Source organism: Tursiops truncatus, chromosome 13 (assembly GCF_011762595.2).
Source record: "Tursiops truncatus isolate mTurTru1 chromosome 13, mTurTru1.mat.Y, whole genome shotgun sequence".
Lineage (NCBI taxonomy): Eukaryota > Metazoa > Chordata > Mammalia > Artiodactyla > Delphinidae > Tursiops > Tursiops truncatus.
This window is the reverse complement of record NC_047046.1, coordinates 6,120,494-6,138,229: the sequence shown is the minus strand read 5'-3', so window position 1 is coordinate 6,138,229 and position 17,736 is coordinate 6,120,494. Positions and strand designations below refer to the sequence as shown.

The window sequence follows — 17,736 nt, the reverse complement described above, 5'->3', positions numbered from 1 at the left end:
TGCCAACTCTAGATATTTCATGTAAGTCAAATGATGAAGCATTTGTCCTTTTGTGTCTAGCTTCTTTTACTTAGCGTGTTTTCCAAGTTTATTCATGTTGTGGCGTGTGTCAGAATTTCCTTCTTGTTCGAGGCTGAATAATATTCCATTTATGGACAGACCATATTTTGTTTATCCATCCATCTGTTGATGGACACTTGGACATGGTTCCCACTTTTGGCTACTGTGAATAGTGCTGCTAAGAACATTGGCGTCCAAGAATCTCCTTGTGTCCATTTTTCAGTTCTTTTGGGTACAAACTTAGGAGTGGAATTGTTGGGTCACATGGGAATTCCATGTTTAACTTTTTGAGGAACTGCTCCTTTCCTTTCTTTATGAGCCACCCTTTTCCATTCCTTCCTCTTCAGGGACTAATCCGCTGATCCCAGTAGAAAATATGGAAGATCTGGTAGAACACGTTGTTTTGGTCCACGAATCCGTGGGTGAATTCAGTAAACAATTTCTACAGAAATTGAGGCGCAGCAACTACGTAACTCCCAAGAACTACCTGGATTTTATTAACACGTATTCGAAATTACTGGATGAGAAAACTCAGTATAATATAGGTAAGACTTGGGAATGGGACAGTTAACAGGAATTGTTATTACTTACGAATAAAGATCCAACAGCTGATCTTTTCCTTAAGCGGACATTTCTTAGCAAGATTGGGCACACTCAGGATTGAGGCAAAGCAAAGCACATTTTGGATTTTGCATTTCAGAGTGATTCGTCTGTGTGGGCCTGGCATGCTTTTATTTTTGTTTTTCTGTGCTGGGCCATGCACTTTCTTAGCTCTAAATGTTCATTGCATTAGAGATACTATTTGATGAGAGCAACATGCCCTGCTGGACGATGTTTTTTTAAAATGCTCTGGCTCTGGTTGTTTGCCAAACAAATGGTTATTTTCAGAAATACATTCATTTTGGAAGATGCCATCCCCAAACGGCAATGGAGGTACTGATAGATGCTTGACATCTCATGAAAATGATTTTTTTTTTTTTCCGGTGAGCCCAACTTGGACGGATCGCACTGGAACGCTTGTCTGGGTGTGTTGGGAACAGCGCCCCCTGGAGGGTGAATACCTGTGTTCCCTTTCCTCAGCTCAGTGCAAGCGTCTGGAGGGGGGGCTGGACAAGCTGAAGGAGGCCACCATCCAGCTCGACGAGCTGAACCAGAAGCTGGCCGAGCAGAAGATTGTGCTGGCGGAGAAGTCAGCTGCCTGCGAGGCTCTGCTGGAGGAGATCGCCACCAATACAGCCATAGGTGAGTGCGGGTCCAACTGTGGGGGTCGGGACACCCCACGCCCCACCCCGCCAAAAAAAAACCCCAAACAGGACAGTGCTCCACTGGGGGACATCGATGGGAAGCCACTTGTAGGAACTGGCATCTTTTCACCCTCGCATTGCTATTTTTTCTGACTTAGCGTCAAGCCCCCTATAATAGGCACTAAGACGTTACCATAGGCAGGACCCACAGCTGGTAGCTTGAGGATTTGCCAGGATGTGGAAAAGTCATCTCTTTACCCTCAATGAGCTAGTGAACTGGGTTGGTTTAGATGACCTCGGCCTGAGCGTCATTCACTTGGGACTTGCTTGGTTCTAAGGTGAGCCTGTCTCCGGGTCCTTTCTTGGGCCCCTCACCTGATCTTCCTGGCCTGGCGGCTGCCCTTGGTCTGGTTCCCTCCTGCTCTAAGAAATTGGCTTTCTTTTTTTTTATTTATTTATTTGTGCCGGGTCTTAGTTGCGGCACACGGGATCTTTGTTGCGGCATGCGGGATCTTTTTTTTTTTTTTTTTTTTAGTTGCAGCATGCATGCGGGATCTAGTTCCCCGACCAGGGCTCAAACCCAGGCCCCCTGCATTGGGAGTGCAGAGTCTTAACCACTGGACCGCCAGGGAATTCCTGGAACTGGCTTACTTTACACCACTCTCACATAGGACAACTCCTAAGCTGCAGCTCTGCCACGACCCCTAACCCTCCTTCTCCCTGGGTCTTGGGACCCCCGTTTCTGTCGTCTCTCAGAATCCCATGTTCTGACGCGTGTCCTCCTCGGCTCCTCCTCGGATTTCTGCAGAAGCCACTCAACCTCCCTGCCTCTGGGTATTCTCTTCCTAGCCCACGTTTGTGTCGCTTCTGCATAGGACCTCGGTTCAGTTCAATTCCAGCCGTATCGTGTCAGGCCCTATCCACAGGACCCACTTTTCATTACTCTGGTCACAGCACCCCAACTTGGCTTTGGCACCCTGTCTGCTCTTGACCTGCAGTCTGGGCTGCCGGGTTGGGCTTGTTCCAGCCCTGGCTGGATCCATTAGACGTTCTCCTGCAGTTCACATTTTGAATCAGCCAACCTGAACACTTGCTTGTGGACTTGTGAGGATGAGTCCCGAGAGAACGCCCCATCAGGGAGAGACTGCTGAATTCAGCGTACGTTGATTGAATACCTACTGTGTTCTTTTCCTGGGGCTGCCATAACAAAGCACCGCAAACTGGGCGGCTTAAAACAACAGGCGTTTATTTATTCTCTCACGGTTCTGGAGGACAGGAGTCTGAAGTGAAGGTCTTGGCAGGGCCCTGCTCCTTCCACAGGCTCTAGGGGAGGACGCTTCCTGGCCTCTCCCAGCTTCTGGTGGTGGCCCGCGATCCTGGGCGCTCCTTGGCTTGTGGACGCATCCCTCCCATCTCTGCCCCTCCATTGTCACGTGACCTTTCCCCCTCTGTGTCTTCACATGGCCTTCTATAAGGACACAGTCATTGGATTTAGGACCTCCCCTAACCCAGTATGACCTCGTGTTAACTAATTACATCTACAAAGACTCTCTTTCCAAATAAGGTGACTTTCTGAGGTTCTGGGTGGCCATGAATTTTGAGGGGGACACTATTCGAGCCAGTACACCTACTGTGAGCCAAGCTTTGTTCTAAACGCTGGGGTCACAGCCGTCGGGGAGATGCTTACGTTTCTAGTGAGTGGAGCCGATCAACAAGCCAGTGATCAGATGAAATTTCAGATTGTGATTAGTGTCATGAAGCAAATGAACAGAGTGACGAGACTGAGAGTGACCTCAGGGGAGGGTGGCTTTTGAGCTGGGCTGAATGAATGTAGGAAAAGCTGACGAAGAACCAGAGAGATGTCTGTCAGCCAGAAAAACAGGGCGGGCACTCTGATGTCCTCAGCTAACACTGGCCAGGCAGGGCTGGAGGCTGTCTTGTGGGATGGAGTGGGGTGGGGGGAGGGGGACACAGTCAAGGAGGGTCCGAGTCGCAGCAGCTGTCCCTGTGTTGGGGACCCCAGGCGCCGTGAGGACATCTGTCCCAGTGGGAACGCCCAAGGCCGCCATATTGGCCGAAGCTCATTCAGTCCCCTCCGCCCCGCGCCCACCTTTGAGGGCTGCGCTGCTTTGGCTCGGGAGCGGTGGTCCGTCCTCCCCATGCCCCAGGGGCTTCACTGACCTCCCCCTCCCCCCCATAGCGGAGGAAAAGAAGAAGCTGGCGGAGGAAAAAGCCACGGAGATAGAGGAGCAAAACAAGATCATCGCGGCGGAGAAGGCTGCGGCCGAGGCGGCCCTGGCCGAGGTCATGCCCATCCTGGAGGCCGCCAAGCTGGAGCTGCAGAAACTGGACAAGTCGGACGTGACCGAGATCAGGTAACGGCTGGCCATCCCCCCACAGCGTGCTCGGCCACCAGGGTCACTCCTGACAGTAATTATGAGATAATCATGGCTGTTCGGCATTTCTGTGCCGGCCGCTGTGCCCGGCACTTTCCGTGGTGGGGATTGTCACCGTCTTCATTCGCAGCTGAGGGACGTGGAGCCCAGGGAGGTGAGCTGACTTGCCTCAGGCCTCCCAGCCAGTTGGTACCATGGCCCACTGGCCTTGAACCCAGGCTGACTCACAGAAGGAGGCTGGGTTCCCCAAGGGGCTGGTGGGAGAGCTGGAGCCTTGTAAGTCAGTCCTCTTTGCGGGAAGGACAGAGGAGTGTCTGCCCTAAAAGGGGCAGGGCCCTGGATGCAGGCTAGGCGTGTCACAGGCTGAGAGTGGATGGGGTGTGCCCGCATCCATTTCTAGCCAAATGCTGGCCTTTTACAGGTGGGGAGAGTAGTGTCTTTTGTTTGTTTGTTTGGTTTTGTTTTTTTGCCACACCGCGTGGCTTGTGGGATCTTAGTTCCCTGACCAGGGGTTAAACCTGGGCCCTGGCAGTGAAAGCGCTGAGCCCTAACCACTGGACCGCCAGGGAAGTCCTGGGAGGGTGGGTCTTTACTGTGGCCCCAGACATTCTGCAAATCAGTCTGTAAAATGACTCCATCCCCCGCAGCCAGAGGGCCCATTTGCTGTCCAGAAGAGGGGTCTGGTGTGGCGCTTTCTCCCCTCCCCGCGCGGGGCGTGGTCCCCCCAGGGCACTGTTCGTGGCTCTCGCTGGTAAGTTTAGCACCGTGAGGGAAGCCAGGAAGAAACGGTGTCCCGTCTGCCCCCTCCACCACCCCCCGCCCGTCATCGTGCTGCCAGGCCCCCCACGCGTGTCCCTGCATCAGGAGCCTCGGCTCTCTCCTCACTCCCCGTCGCAGCCTCGTTTTCAGAAGGGGTTCCATCCTTCTGGTCCCGCAGTCAGGTCTCCTGTGAGAGAGACTCCTGTCTGCAGGCTGGGAGCTGCCCTGCGTTCTGCGTTCCTGGCGGGTGGGGCTGCTTCTCGGAGCTCATCGCTTTTGCTAAGGGTTGTGCTCTGGCGGTTGGCTCATTTGTGGAACATGTGGATTGAACAGAACGTTCAGCCAGTTCCAGGGCAGGGGCCCTAGTCACTCCTGGGGGGGTCATCCGGAGCTGCTGCTGCTCTTAGCAAGAGGTCATGATTTCAGAGCTTCGCAGTGTGATCGCAGTGCAGGTATAAGGATGGACGTTTTAAAACTGCAGTAGCACGCGCTGGGAGTTTAGACTGAGCTGTGGGAGAGACCCTCAGCGTGCACCTTTCCAAAGGAAACATCCAACCACTGGTTATACAGACTTGGGGCACTCCTCCCAGGTCAGCAGCATAAAAGCGTTCTGAGAGCAGAGAGTTGGGAAGGATGTTTGAGTATTTGTTTGGAAGGAGTATTTATCTAATCCAAGAGTGGATTTCCATGGGACCACATGGAGAGTTTGATATGTGTCCCCTGCAGTTAGATGGGGTGCCTGCATCACCCCCGAGAAAATGAAAGTGGCCTATGGCCCAAAAGGAATAATTCTTAAAATTGTAATTATTGGAACAGGTAATATGTTGATGCATGGCTTTGCTTCTTACTGGCTGTGTGACCTTCGATAAGTCACCTAACCTCTCTGTGCTGCAGTTTCCTTGTTTGTAAAATGTGGATGATAATAACTGTCCCCATGGCATCGGGGTTGTTACGAGGTTCCAGTGAGCTATTACGTAAAGAGCTCTCAGAACTGAGTTGAGCACAGAGTCAGTGCCATGTAAACATTAGCTAGGGTCATGGTTCCAACATCAAAATGATGTGCTCTGAAAAGCCCCCTCTCACCTGTCCGCCCTCAGCTTAGTTCCCCTCACCACCCACCCGACAGGTAACTGTTGCCATTCATTACTTACATATCCATTCAGACAGCTTTTGTACATGTTCAAGGCAACCAGATGTACAAGTGTCTCTTCAGTTCCCGACGTTGGACTCTAAGGGTTGTAGAACAAGGGATACTTCCGTAGCCTTTTTTCTTTCCTTTTAAAATATAATTGGTAATATACTATACGTATTTTTCTGCATCTTAGTGTTTTTGCTTGAGACCTTGGAGATCTTTTGCATGTTGTTATATGAGAACTTCCTCAGTATTTAAAAATAGCTCATCATAATCCATTGGATGGCTGTGCCGTCATTTATTTAATCCACCTCAATTTATGAATTTTTAGCTTATTTCCAGTCTTTTGCCTTTACAAACAGTGTGGCAAAGAATAACCCTGTCTTACTTCACTCTGCACAAGTCCACTGGAAGGACACATTTTCAGAAGTGGAATTGCTGGCCTCCAAGGTGTGTGTGTTTATAACGTCAGCAGCTCTTGCCTAATGCCCACCCGTAGGCGTGGAACGCATTTACACTCCCGCTGGCAATACATGCGAGCACCTGCTTTTCCACGGCCTTACCAACAGAGGGCGCTACTAAACACTTGGCTTTTTGCTTGTTTTTTTTTTTTTTTTTTTTTTTTGCGGTACGCTGGCCTCTCACTGCCGTGCCCTTTCCCGTTGCGGAGCACAGGCTCCGGACGCGCAGGCTCAGCAGCCATGGCTCACGGGCCCAGCCGCTCCGCGGCATGTGGGATCTTCCCGGACCGGGGCACGAACCCGTGTCCCCTGCACTGGCAGGCAGACTCTCAACCACTGCGCCACCAGGGAAACCCTTTGCTTGTTTTATAGATGAAAAATGGTATTTGTGTCGTTGTAATGTGCATTCCCCTTTTGCTGAGTGAGGTGGGCCTTTATTTCATATGTGAAGAATGTGTGTCAGAGTCCTGTGTATTTCATTTTCTGTGAACTGTTTATGTGCTTTGCCCATTTATCTTGTGGATTGCTGTTACTGTTGCCTTTTTTTTTTTCTTATCCATTTCTGTGGGCTTTTTATATAATGGGAGACTAGCTTTCATTCATGATGCGAGTTGCGAATAGTTTTCCCAGTTTGTCATCAGCCATTTGACTATTTAGGAGGTTTTTGTGCGTGCCTGTGTTTGCCGTGTATAAATTATTAGTTTTACGTGGCAGCTTCTAGCAATATTTTATTTTGTGGCTTTCGCTATTACCTCATACTTAAAAGGCCTTGCAACTGGAAGATTGTAAAATAATTTCCCCATGGTTTCATCCTGTACTTTTATAGTTTAATACTTTTATAGTGTTTACCTTTAAATCTTTGATCTCTTTGGGATTTTTCTTCGGGTTTAATGAGTTTGGATGCAGAGGAGTACAGTCTGGCTTTGTTTAGGCCACTGGGATGTTAAGAGCGATGAGCCAGCATTTAGGTCTTGACAATTTTATAATCCTTTAATTCTTTCAATAGCACTTCCTTTCTGTAATGCTCAATCCCCTTTGCAGAGATCATTAAGTGTTAAGGCAGGAAGATTAGGAGTAATGAAGATTAGCGTGGCTGTTCCTCTGGAGTACAAAAGGCTCCCTTTGTTACTGGCCTGCAGTTTTACTTTGCTTCCTTTCCTTCATTCAGTATCATTGGGTGCCTACCGCCCGCCCACCCCGTGCTGGCACTGGGGCTGAGAGGCAATGGGCCAGGCAGGGGGTCTTCACCGCATGGAGCCAGCCCATGGTCTGGGGGAGGCACGGGTGTGCACATGGGGCTCTCACGTGTACAGCAAAATTACCCAGGAGGAGGTCAGGAAGGGAGGGTCTTTGTTGCTATGACTGTGGATAATGGGGGAACCTGAACTAGTCTGGGGGGTGGGTAGTCAGGGAAGATGACCCCCAGGAAGTGACATTTAAACTGAGACGTGGGATGGAGGCTGGAGCGGGGCTAGAAGGAGGTTGACTCAGGGGGGAAAAGCGGAGACGGTCAGAGGGTCTGGGGTAGAGTGAGGGGGTGGGGAGTGGGGCTTGTGATGGGTATTCTCCTCCAGGGAAGGCAACATGGCGTCACCTCTGTCTGTCTGTCTCTCTCTCCCTGAATCTCTTTTCTTTTCTTTTTAAAAATTATTTATTTATTTATTTTGGCTGCGCTGGGTCTTAGCTGTGGCATGTGGACTCTTAGCTGTGGCATGTGGACTCTTAATTGTGACATGCGGGATCTAGTTCCCAGACCAAGGATCGGACCCGGGCCCCCTGCAGTGGGAGCGTGGAGTCTTACCCACTGGACCATCAGGGAAGTCCCCCCCTGAGTTTCTTTTGTGATAGAAGAAAGGAATCTAGTGAAACAGAAACGCTTTCATTTCTCAGACTTGTAACCTTACTTTTTCGAGCCCCTCAGTTATCTGGCACCACAACACTGTGTTCTGGATAAACGAGGTTCCTGGGCATGGTTTGTACACTGGTAACAGAGAACTCCACTCAAAGGCTTTGGGAGCTGAAAGGTTCCGGGTCCGCTTCCCCATTTGATAGATGGGAAAGCTGAGAACCCCGGACCGTTCCTAACTTTCCGGAGGGCTCAGGACGCCACCCCGAGGCTTTTTCTGACTTGTGTCTGAAAACATCTCACTGAGGATAATCATCATCATCATCATCGTCATCATCGTCATCATCATCGTCATCATCATCCCTCCTCCTCGGATTATTCAGAGAGCGTGGCCGGGCCCTGACCTTCAGCAGCCCCGAAGGGAACCTTTTAAAAACAGTTGGCAGCATGCCTGCTTTCGTGAGCGCCTAAGGCCGCATCATTGAACCTTTCCCTGGTGACTCAGGACCATTACTTTAATCATCGGGCTTGGTGCTGGAGGCATTGCCCTGGCTTGTCCCCAAGCTGTGTGGCTCCTCAGGCAGTGAGCGGGGGTCCCGGGGCCAGGAGGGGTCTGGGGGTTGCCGGGTTCAGAGCCTCCACACTGCTGTGCGGGTCAGCTTGTTCTCGCTCCGTGTCTCCCTCCCCCTCCCTCTGGGGCACTCTGGCCTCTCCCCAGGCTGCTCCCTGCCCTCCGGGGGCTCTTCCTTTCCTTTGCTTTTTCTTCATCGTCTTCTCCACGGCTTTTATAGACTTTGCCAAGCGGGCCCACTGGGTACAGTCAGTGTGCGACTCATTCCTTCTTGGGTCTTTACGCCGATGCAGCCTTTCCGCCTCCTGATCCTTTTGGGTTTCCAGTTCTCCGGAGGGTCGAGGGTGCTGGACACCCGAGTGTTGGAGCAGCAGAGTGATGGTCTAACTTCATCAAAGACAGAGACAACAACTTCCAGAGCCTGAAGGACGCCAGGGTGCGGGATGGGCCATGTGGACACAGGCAGGCCATCCAAACACTTGAGCTCTGTTTCTTTATCTCCTAAGTGGAAAATAGGATGATGATGATAATGACAATAATGACAGCGGCTACCACCTAGAGTCTGAGGAATCACCCCAGGGTGTCCTTAAAAACACGGATGCTCAGGCTCCACCCTGAGCTGCGGATTCAGGGGTGGCCTGGGTTTGCGTTGAACGACACCCTGCTGTGTTCCTGGCGCCCAGTCCGATTCCAGGAGCCTGACGTGGCACATGATAGATGAGACCCAGTCCCTGCCCCTGGAGAAGCCCACCCCCAGGGGCACGAGTCGGTGTTGAGATGTGGCTTCCGTTGTTTCCACGCGGTATCGCATCCAAGAAACGACTCACCGATTTTTCGGAACTCTCATTCAGGCCAGATCCTGGCCACATCCTGCGTCTGACCTGCGTGTGCATCCGTTTCTCCCCAGGTCGTTTGCTAAGCCCCCGAAGCAGGTGCAGACGGTCTGTGAATGCATCCTCATCATGAAGGGGTACAGAGAACTCAACTGGAAAACCGCCAAAGGCATGATGTCCGACCCCAACTTCCTGAGGTCTCTGATGGAGATTGACTTTGATTCAGTTACCCAGAGCCAAGTTAAAAATATCAGAGGTGAGTGTAGACAGATGTAGGAACAGCCAGGCTGGTTGCCAGCCTGGCGGCTCAGTCTCTGGGGCCGGGAGGGAGAGTAAGGAGAGGGCTTGTCGCAGGCAGACCCGCCCATCGTGGTCAGATGGTGTTCGCCGTGGCGTTGCCGATGGAAGGGGGGGAATGATCGTCCCCAGAGGAAGACAGCGGCAGGGAGGATGGTTGCTGGTTGGGCAGTGGCAGTGGATGCCCGCTGAATGTGTGGTTCAGCAACGGGTCTGGTTTTCCCTGGTAGGATACATGACTCTCTCATGGAGCCCGCCCTGCCTGGTCTTCTGTGCATCTTGTCCGATGGGCGTAGTGGTGCCAAGAACTGGTCTCGTGGGCAGAGGACTTGAATAAACATGTCTCCAAAAAAGATACACAAATTGCTAATAAGCATATGAAAATATGCGTAACATTAGTCACTAGGAAAACGCAGATCAGACCGCAATGAGGTACCGTTCAGACCCACTAGGATGGTATAATTTAAACAAAACCACACAAAACTACAAGTGTCGGGGAGGATATGGAGAAGTTGCAACCCTCGTACGTTGTTTGTAGAAATGTAAAATGGTGTGGTAAACAGTTTGGCAGCTCCTCAGACAGTTAATCATAGAATTACCATGTGTCCCAACCACTCCACGCCTATGTATAGACCCCAAAGAATAGAAAACAGGTATTCAAACAAAAGCTTATACACAGATGTTCCTGACAGCACTGTTTAACAATAGCCAGAAGGTGGAGACAACCCAGATATCTATCAGTGGATGAACGGATGAACAAGAACAAACATATCCACACATTGGAATATTATTCAGTCATACAAAGGAACAAAGTGCTGCTGTGTGCTACAGCGTAGATGAGCCTCAAAAGCGTGATGCTAAGTGAAAGAAGCCAGGCATAAAAGGTCACGTATTGTAATTCCATTTATATGAAGTGTCCGTAGGTAAACAGGTAAATCCACAGGGATGGAGAGCAGATTAGTGTTTGCCAGGGTTTGGGGAGGGGAAGTGGGTTGTTACTGCTTAACAGCTCTGAAGTTTCCTTTTGAGATGACGAGAATGTCTTGGAACTACACAGAGGTGAGGCCTGCAAAACCTTGTCAATCTACTAACTGCCACTTTAGCGTGTTTATTGTTTACCATGTTTATTGAACATGTTTAATTAGACACTTTAACGTGTTCATTTAATGTTATGTGAATTTTACCTCAATTTTTAAAAATGGGTATTCGGGGAAGAAAAAAAAAAGTTGGTCTAACCTTGACTTCCCTTGTGCCTTTTGCCAGTATGAAGTCTTCTGTAGGTCCTGGAGGGTGGGTGAGGAGGGGGGGCGGCACCACCCACCCCATGCCCGCATTTCAGTTACAGATGCCTGCGTTCCCCCTGAGCCTGGTTCCTGACCTGCCCCAGAGCTTAGCCAGTGAGAATGATGCTAGTCTTTTTCAAAGGCAATAAAAGTTCATTGTGTCACTGTTTATCACGGTGGTTTGTTCAGAACTTGACCGTCAATGCATTTTTTCAGCCACTTAAAAAAAAACAAAACAGGGGCTTCCCTGGTGGTGCAGTGGTTGAGAGTCCGCCTGCCGATGCAGGGGATATGGGTTCGTGCCCCGGTCCGGGAGGATCACACATGCCGCGGAGCAGCTGGGCCCGTGAGCCATGGCTGCTGAGCCTGCGCGTCTGGAGCCTGTGCTCCGCAACGGGAGAGGCCACAACAGTGAGAGGCCCGCGTACGGCAAAAAAAAAAAAAAAACCACAAAAACAAAGCTAATCGAAACACAAAGGATAACAACAACTACAAAAACCCAAGGGACTCTCTTTACCCGATCGTTGGATGGGTTTCCATTTATGTGAAGTTACTCCCAGGGTGAGGGTGCAGGTGGAGGTGATGGTGCCCTGTAATGACCTATGAACCCCAGTTAGCTGCCAGCTCTGAGCCACCTTGGTGCCCAGTTGGGGGGTCCCCACTGATGCCCTGGGTCTCTGGGGGCTGCTGGGTGTCACACGCAAGTTCCTGTGTCATAGGATGTCCTGGGTGGCAGTAACATGTACCCCTCACTCACATCTTAAACATCCACTTACACAAAATTCATTCGGGGTTGGACCCACCTGTTGTCCCTGGGAAAGCTGTCCAGATCCCACTCACAGGCTTACCAAGGAGAAGGAACTAGTTACACTTACTTTGTTAGTAGGCAGTTTACTTCCCATTTTATTTTCCCAAGACGAAGCTCACCGCTCATCGAAATCATTGCGTCTTTGACCTTTAGGCCTCTTGAAGACCCTCAATACCACGACTGAGGAAATGGAAGCCGTGAGCAGGGCAGGCTTGGGGATGCTGAAATTTGTGGAAGCTGTGATGGGCTACTGTGACGTCTTTAGAGAAATCAAGCCCAAGAGAGACCAGGTATTGCCCATCTGTAAGACCTGCACACTTCTGCCAAGAGATTGTTTTGGAGTCAGAATGAATGTGTCCACAGCTTTACTGGAGAAATTCTGGCAAGGTTCTGGTTGTAAACTGCATAAACATTTTTTCCCCCAGTAAATGATAACCCTGAATTATAGCTCTCATTTAGATGTAATGTGAACCGACAGAACCAAAGTCTGAAAGATGTTTGAAGAAAAGAGGGTAAAATCATTCTCGAGGGCTAAAACAGAGTTTCTCACCCTGGGTGCTACTGACGCTTTAGATTGGATCCTTCTTTTGGGGGAGGCCGTCCTGGACACTGCAGGGTACTAAGCAGCCTCGCTGGCCTCCACCCACTGGATGCCGTCGTCCCTTCCCCCAAGTTCTGACAACCAGAAATGTTTCCAAACATTGTCATGTGTCCCTTGGGGGGCAAAGTCGGTCCCTGTTGAGAACCACTGGGTTAAAGGAACATGCAGAAGACACAATACAAAGAGAATTGTGTAAGGTTGATTCTATCGTTTTGAGCCATATTTTGACATTGCTTTATAAGTCAGGATTTTATCACTCAGAAAACTTAGAACCCGTAGTAGGACCAATACAGTCTTCAGTGCATTCTTTTGAGTTTTTGGCTTAGAATCACAGGGTCCTCTTACTGGGACCCTAGTACCCACGAAAATTAAGCCGTCTGCTAACTCAGATGCAGGACGTCTTTTTTCTAATGGGATGTAGGGCTTTTGCATCAAACCATTGAAGAGGTCACTAAGAAAAGAAGCCATGTGCCTCGCTATGACATAGGGTGGCCCCAGAGGGTAGGGACAGCATTAGAAATGCAGGTGGAGGACTTCCCTGGTGGCCCAGTGGTTAGAACTCAGCGCTTTCACTGCCGTGGGTCTGGGTTTGATCCCTGGTCGGGGAGCTAAGATCCCACGAGCCTCGTGGCATGGCCCAAAAAAAAAAAAATTGCAGGTGGACATAAGCCCAGGTGTGAGACTGTCTTATTCCCACCTCACTGCTGTGCTTTTCCCTTGTCTTCACATAGCTGGCCAGGCTGGAGCGGAATTTTTCCTTGACCAAACGTGAACTGGAGAGGATCCAGAATGAGCTGGCAGCGATCCAGAGAGAACTGGAAGCTCTGGGGACCAAGTACGAGGCGGCCATACTGGAGAAGCAGAAGCTGCAGGAAGAAGCCGAGATCATGGAGAGACGGCTGATCGCGGCCGACAAGCTCATCTCGGGGCTGGGGTCTGAGAACGTCAGGTCAGCCTGGGTAATGGGCCTTCCCGCTAAGTAGCTCTAAGCCAGACTTTGTGGTTTGTGAGTGAACGTCCACAGCACCATTTCTCGCCACGTGGAGTCTTTATTCCACACTGCATTTTGAGCTGAAAACTGCGTGAAAAAGTTCTGATTTTACTATTATCATGTTTAAAGGTGGCTAATGGCCATTTTATAGATTCTTTTAAAAATAGGTATCGAGTGTTATTTACTGAGTAACTGTTAAGGGGAGGCATGGCAGCAGTGGAGACGGCGGGGCGGGGCGGGGGGGGAAACCAGTGCCCTAGGGCCTGGGAATGTTTGCTTCTTGATGACCTTTAACCCCAAGTCCCTTCTGGAAGGATCTGGAGGAGGAGCCCACTTCTGTCTCTGGACCCTTGTGGCTGGTTCAGTCTTGAGCTTCAGTTTTCAGTAGGTGGAGCTGTTTGATGCTTATGGGCAAGAGGCCCATTGGGCCATAGCTGGTCCACTGGATGTGACAATAGTTTCTTACCTGGCACCTGTAAAAATGGTATGGAAAGCACTGGAAAATATTGTTTGCTCATGGGAAACAAACCATTTTCAATATGTCTATTTTTTTTTTTTTTTTTTTTGCGGTACGTGGGCCTCTCACCGTTGTGGCCTCTCCCGTTGCGGAGCACAGGCTCCGGATACGCAGGCTCAGCGGCCATGGCTCATGGGCCCAGCCGCTCCGCGGCATGCGGGATCTTCCCAGACAGGGGCACGAACCCGCGTCCCCTGCATCGGCAGGCAGACTCTCAACCACTGCGCCACCAGGGAAGCCCTGGGCGTGTTTTTAAGCTATTGATTAGGTGTTTGGAAACAATGTGATAACTGTTGTACTTTATACATATCTTTGAGACAAAATTCATCCCCCAAACATTTATCGAGTCCCCTGTTAGATGCTGGGTTCTGCCGAGCTCTGGAGTTGAACAAAGCCTTTGAAAACGTTGGGTTCACTAGACAGGGAAATGTCAAAGTGAGCTGGCGATCTCTGTCCTCTACAAGCAAAGAACATCTCAGAAAAGGTTTCCTTCTGGCTAGCCCCCTCCCGGCCGTGTGTCAGGCTGGCTCTTCTAGAAGGTTCCTTCGGGTTGTGCCGGAATGTGACTGCTCACGGCAGCCCCCGCCCACGCCAGGTGGCTGAACGATTTGGACGAGCTGATGCACCGGCGCATGAAGTTGCTGGGCGACTGCCTGCTGTGCGCAGCCTTCCTGAGCTATGAGGGCGCCTTCACGTGGGACTTCCGGGACGAGATGGTCAACCGGGTCTGGCAGAGTGACATCCTGGAGCGGGGGATCCCCCTGAGCCAGCCCTTCAGACTCGAGAACTTGCTCACGGACGACGTTGAGATCAGCAGGTGAGGACGACCCTGGGCTGGGAGGACGGGGCACAGAGCCCGGGGGGCATGCAGCTGACCCACCTGCACAGAGACGGCAGGGAGCTCTGCCCGCCCAGCTCCCCTGCCTCGGAGGCTCCCCGTCGGCTCGCAGCTCGGCCAGAAAAATCCCCATTTCCCCTGTCGCTGCCCCTTCCAGGTGGGGCTCCCAGGGGCTGCCCCCCGACGAGCTCTCGGTTCAGAACGGCATCCTCACCACCCGGGCCAGCCGCTTCCCCCTCTGCATCGACCCGCAGCAGCAGGCCCTCAACTGGATAAAGAGAAAAGAGGAGAAGAACAACTTGCGGGTACGGCTGTCCCCGACACACACCCCACACCGCTCCACATCCTGGGGCCCAGCCCAGTGCTCCCCGGTGTCCCCAGGCCTCCACAAGGCCGAGCTGAAATGCCACCACCCTGAGGCCCCAAGCAGAGCCCTCCCCTTCCTGGCCCGCCCACCCTGTTGAGTCTTGGAGGGCGGCTTGAACCACCTTGGATTCCACTCTGCCCTTTGCCTATTCATTGCCCTGTGGGTCACGTGAAGGCAAAGATGGTGCTGTGTTCGTCTTTGCGTCCCCCCTACTCAGTGCAGAGCCAAGTGGCCTCAGATGCTCGGTCACTTTCTTTTTGGAGGGCAGGGGAGGGGCTTGATTGAGATATAATTCATCTACCGTACAATCCATCCGTTTGAAGAATACAGTTCAGTAGCTTTTAGTATATTATACATTGAGTTGTGTAGCAATCACCAGGATCAGTTTTTATCACCCTCCTCCAAAAATGCTGTATCCTTTAGACATCACCACCCCAGAACATCCATTTCCCCTCCTGCCCCTAACCCCCAGCCTCTGACAACCACTAATATATTTTCTGTCTCTATAGGTCTGCCTGTGCTGGACATTAAGTATGAGTGCGATTGTACAGTATGTGGCCTTTTGCGACTGGCTTCTTTCACTTAGCATCATGTTTTCAAAATACATTTTCCCTGCTTAGCGAATCCAACGTTTTCCAAGGCTTCGTTCAGTTCCAGGGCTCAGCAGAACCCAGCATCTAACACGGGCCTCGATAAACGTTTGTGGGACACATTCTGTCTCAAAGATATGTATTGAGTACAGTAGTAATCACATTGTTTCCAAATGCTTAATCAACACATATTGTAGCAGGTATCAGGACTTCATTCCTTCTTATGGCTAAATAATAGTGTGTTGCATGGATGGACCACAGTCTGTTTACCTGCATATCAGTTGATGGACATGTGGGTTGTTTCTGCTTTTTGGCTGTCATGAACAGTGCTGCTGTGAACATTCATGTGCAAGTTTTTTGTGGGCGTGTGTTTTTAATTTTTGGGGGTGAAATTGCTGGGGGCCCAGTTACCTTTTACTGAAATAATTAACAATTCATGTTTTTCCATTTTTATCTTTTCCTTGTTTTTTCTGGTCCTTGCTTCCGGGTATGTACATGCAGGTAGGGGAAGCATCCCAAGGTCGGGGCGGGGGGACATCCACTCCCAAAATTCACATAGAACTGTAGTGGGACAGATATCATCAGTGCAGGAATATTCCTTGATGTCCCTCTTCCCTGAGCCTTCCAGAGAGTTCTGGAATTGCCAGACCTCTCCTAGCCCCCCATCCTACTCCTATCCCCATCCTATCTCTTAAAGAGGGAGGGTTCAACTTATGGGGTGAGTGGCTAAGTACATCAATGTAATAAAAGAGGATGGAGAGGAAGGGAAGAGGAGGTCCCAGGGGCTGGAAGAGAGGAAGAATTTTTACAGATGTTTTGAGAAAAGAGATAAGAAAGCAAGCCTAAGGTTTGGAGGGGAGTGAATTTTTTTTTTTTTTTTTTTTTTGTGGACTCTGTGTTTGGATCCTTTTTGAGGTCTTCTGAGAGATGTGAAGAGATTCTCTCCTAATCCCTTTTGGCTGCTGACCTGTGCTTTTTGAACGAGAGGCTGCTCAGAGCCTGAACCTCATGGTTTATGCCGGTTACGTGCCCTGCTTCTCTCCCTGTTCTGTGTTTTCCCCTCTGCCTCCCTTCAAGGTGCTGACATGTCCCCTGCCACCTCCAAGGATTCTTTTCCCCTTGAATTTGGCGAGTGAGCTGATTTTTAGCATCTGCCTCCCCTCCCTTCCAGGTGGCTTCCTTCAATGACCCCGACTTCCTCAAGCAGCTGGAGATATCTATAAAGTACGGGACGCCTTTCCTGTTCCACGATGTGGATGAGTACATCGACCCTGTGATTGATAACGTCTTAGAAAAAAACATCAAGGTCTCCCAAGGACGGCAGTTTATCATACTGGGAGACAAGGAAGTGGGCTATGATTCGAATTTCAGACTGTATCTGAACACCAAGCTGGCCAACCCCAGATACGGCCCATCCGTGTTTGGGAAAGCCATGGTGATCAATTATACTGGTAAGCATGTACAGAGCCGCAGTGCCGAATTTCAGGTGGAGACCACAGTCTGAGCTCAGGGCTCTCAAGGGACGTCACTTCATTCGGTGAATCATTCTCAGAGTCACAGCTTTCATAGTCAACCAATCAGTTCCTTTTGGCTTGCTTCTTGAGGCTTCACCGTGCGGCATGCGGGATCTTAGTTCCCCTGCCAGGGATCGAACCCATGCCTCCTGCATTGGGAGTTCGGAGTCTTAACCACTGGACCCCCAGGGAAGTCCCAACCAATCAGTTCTTAATGAGGAAGCAACACCAAAAGGTTTGGGGGCCTTTAGAAGGCAATGAGTTATGTGTCTTGAGATGTGCTGAGTCTGGACCACGGGGCTCAGACATTCACCCTCGGAGCGAGGCGAGACCCCTTTCTGCCGCAGCAGGAAGTTATACTGTATTTGTGTACCTAAATACACAGTATGATTTTGGATTTCCCTCTTCCTCTCAATTGAATTCCGTTATGAACTTGAATGAACTTCCCACATTTTCTAGGGTAGTCACACGGGTTCCTAGGTAGGTTAATCAGGTTTCAGTACGCGTTAGGAAGCTCCCTGGTGGTCCAGTGGTTAGGACTCCGTGCTTTCACTGCCAAGGGCCTGGGTTCGATCCCTGGTTAGGGAACTAAGATCCCGTAAGCCGCGTGGCTTAAAAAAAAAAAAAA

The 17,736-nt window shown here is 50.6% G+C and overlaps 1 protein-coding gene across 8 annotated transcripts in view; it reads left to right on the top strand.

The window, feature by feature from the left end:
- The window catches only part of DNAH10 (dynein axonemal heavy chain 10), a 148,167-nt gene that overhangs the window by 115,896 nt on the left and 14,535 nt on the right, over positions 1-17,736 (top strand). For all 8 annotated transcript variants that reach the window (XM_033836737.2, XM_033836736.2, XM_073789938.1 and 5 more), the window contains 9 exons: positions 408-605; positions 1,141-1,302; positions 3,505-3,679; positions 9,377-9,558; positions 11,844-11,980; positions 13,023-13,240; positions 14,395-14,616; positions 14,795-14,942; positions 16,766-17,045. In XM_033836737.2, coding sequence (XP_033692628.1) covers positions 408-605; positions 1,141-1,302; positions 3,505-3,679; positions 9,377-9,558; positions 11,844-11,980; positions 13,023-13,240; positions 14,395-14,616; positions 14,795-14,942; positions 16,766-17,045 — 1,722 coding nt within the window. The remainder of the gene's footprint in view (positions 1-407; positions 606-1,140; positions 1,303-3,504; positions 3,680-9,376; positions 9,559-11,843; positions 11,981-13,022; positions 13,241-14,394; positions 14,617-14,794; positions 14,943-16,765; positions 17,046-17,736) is intronic.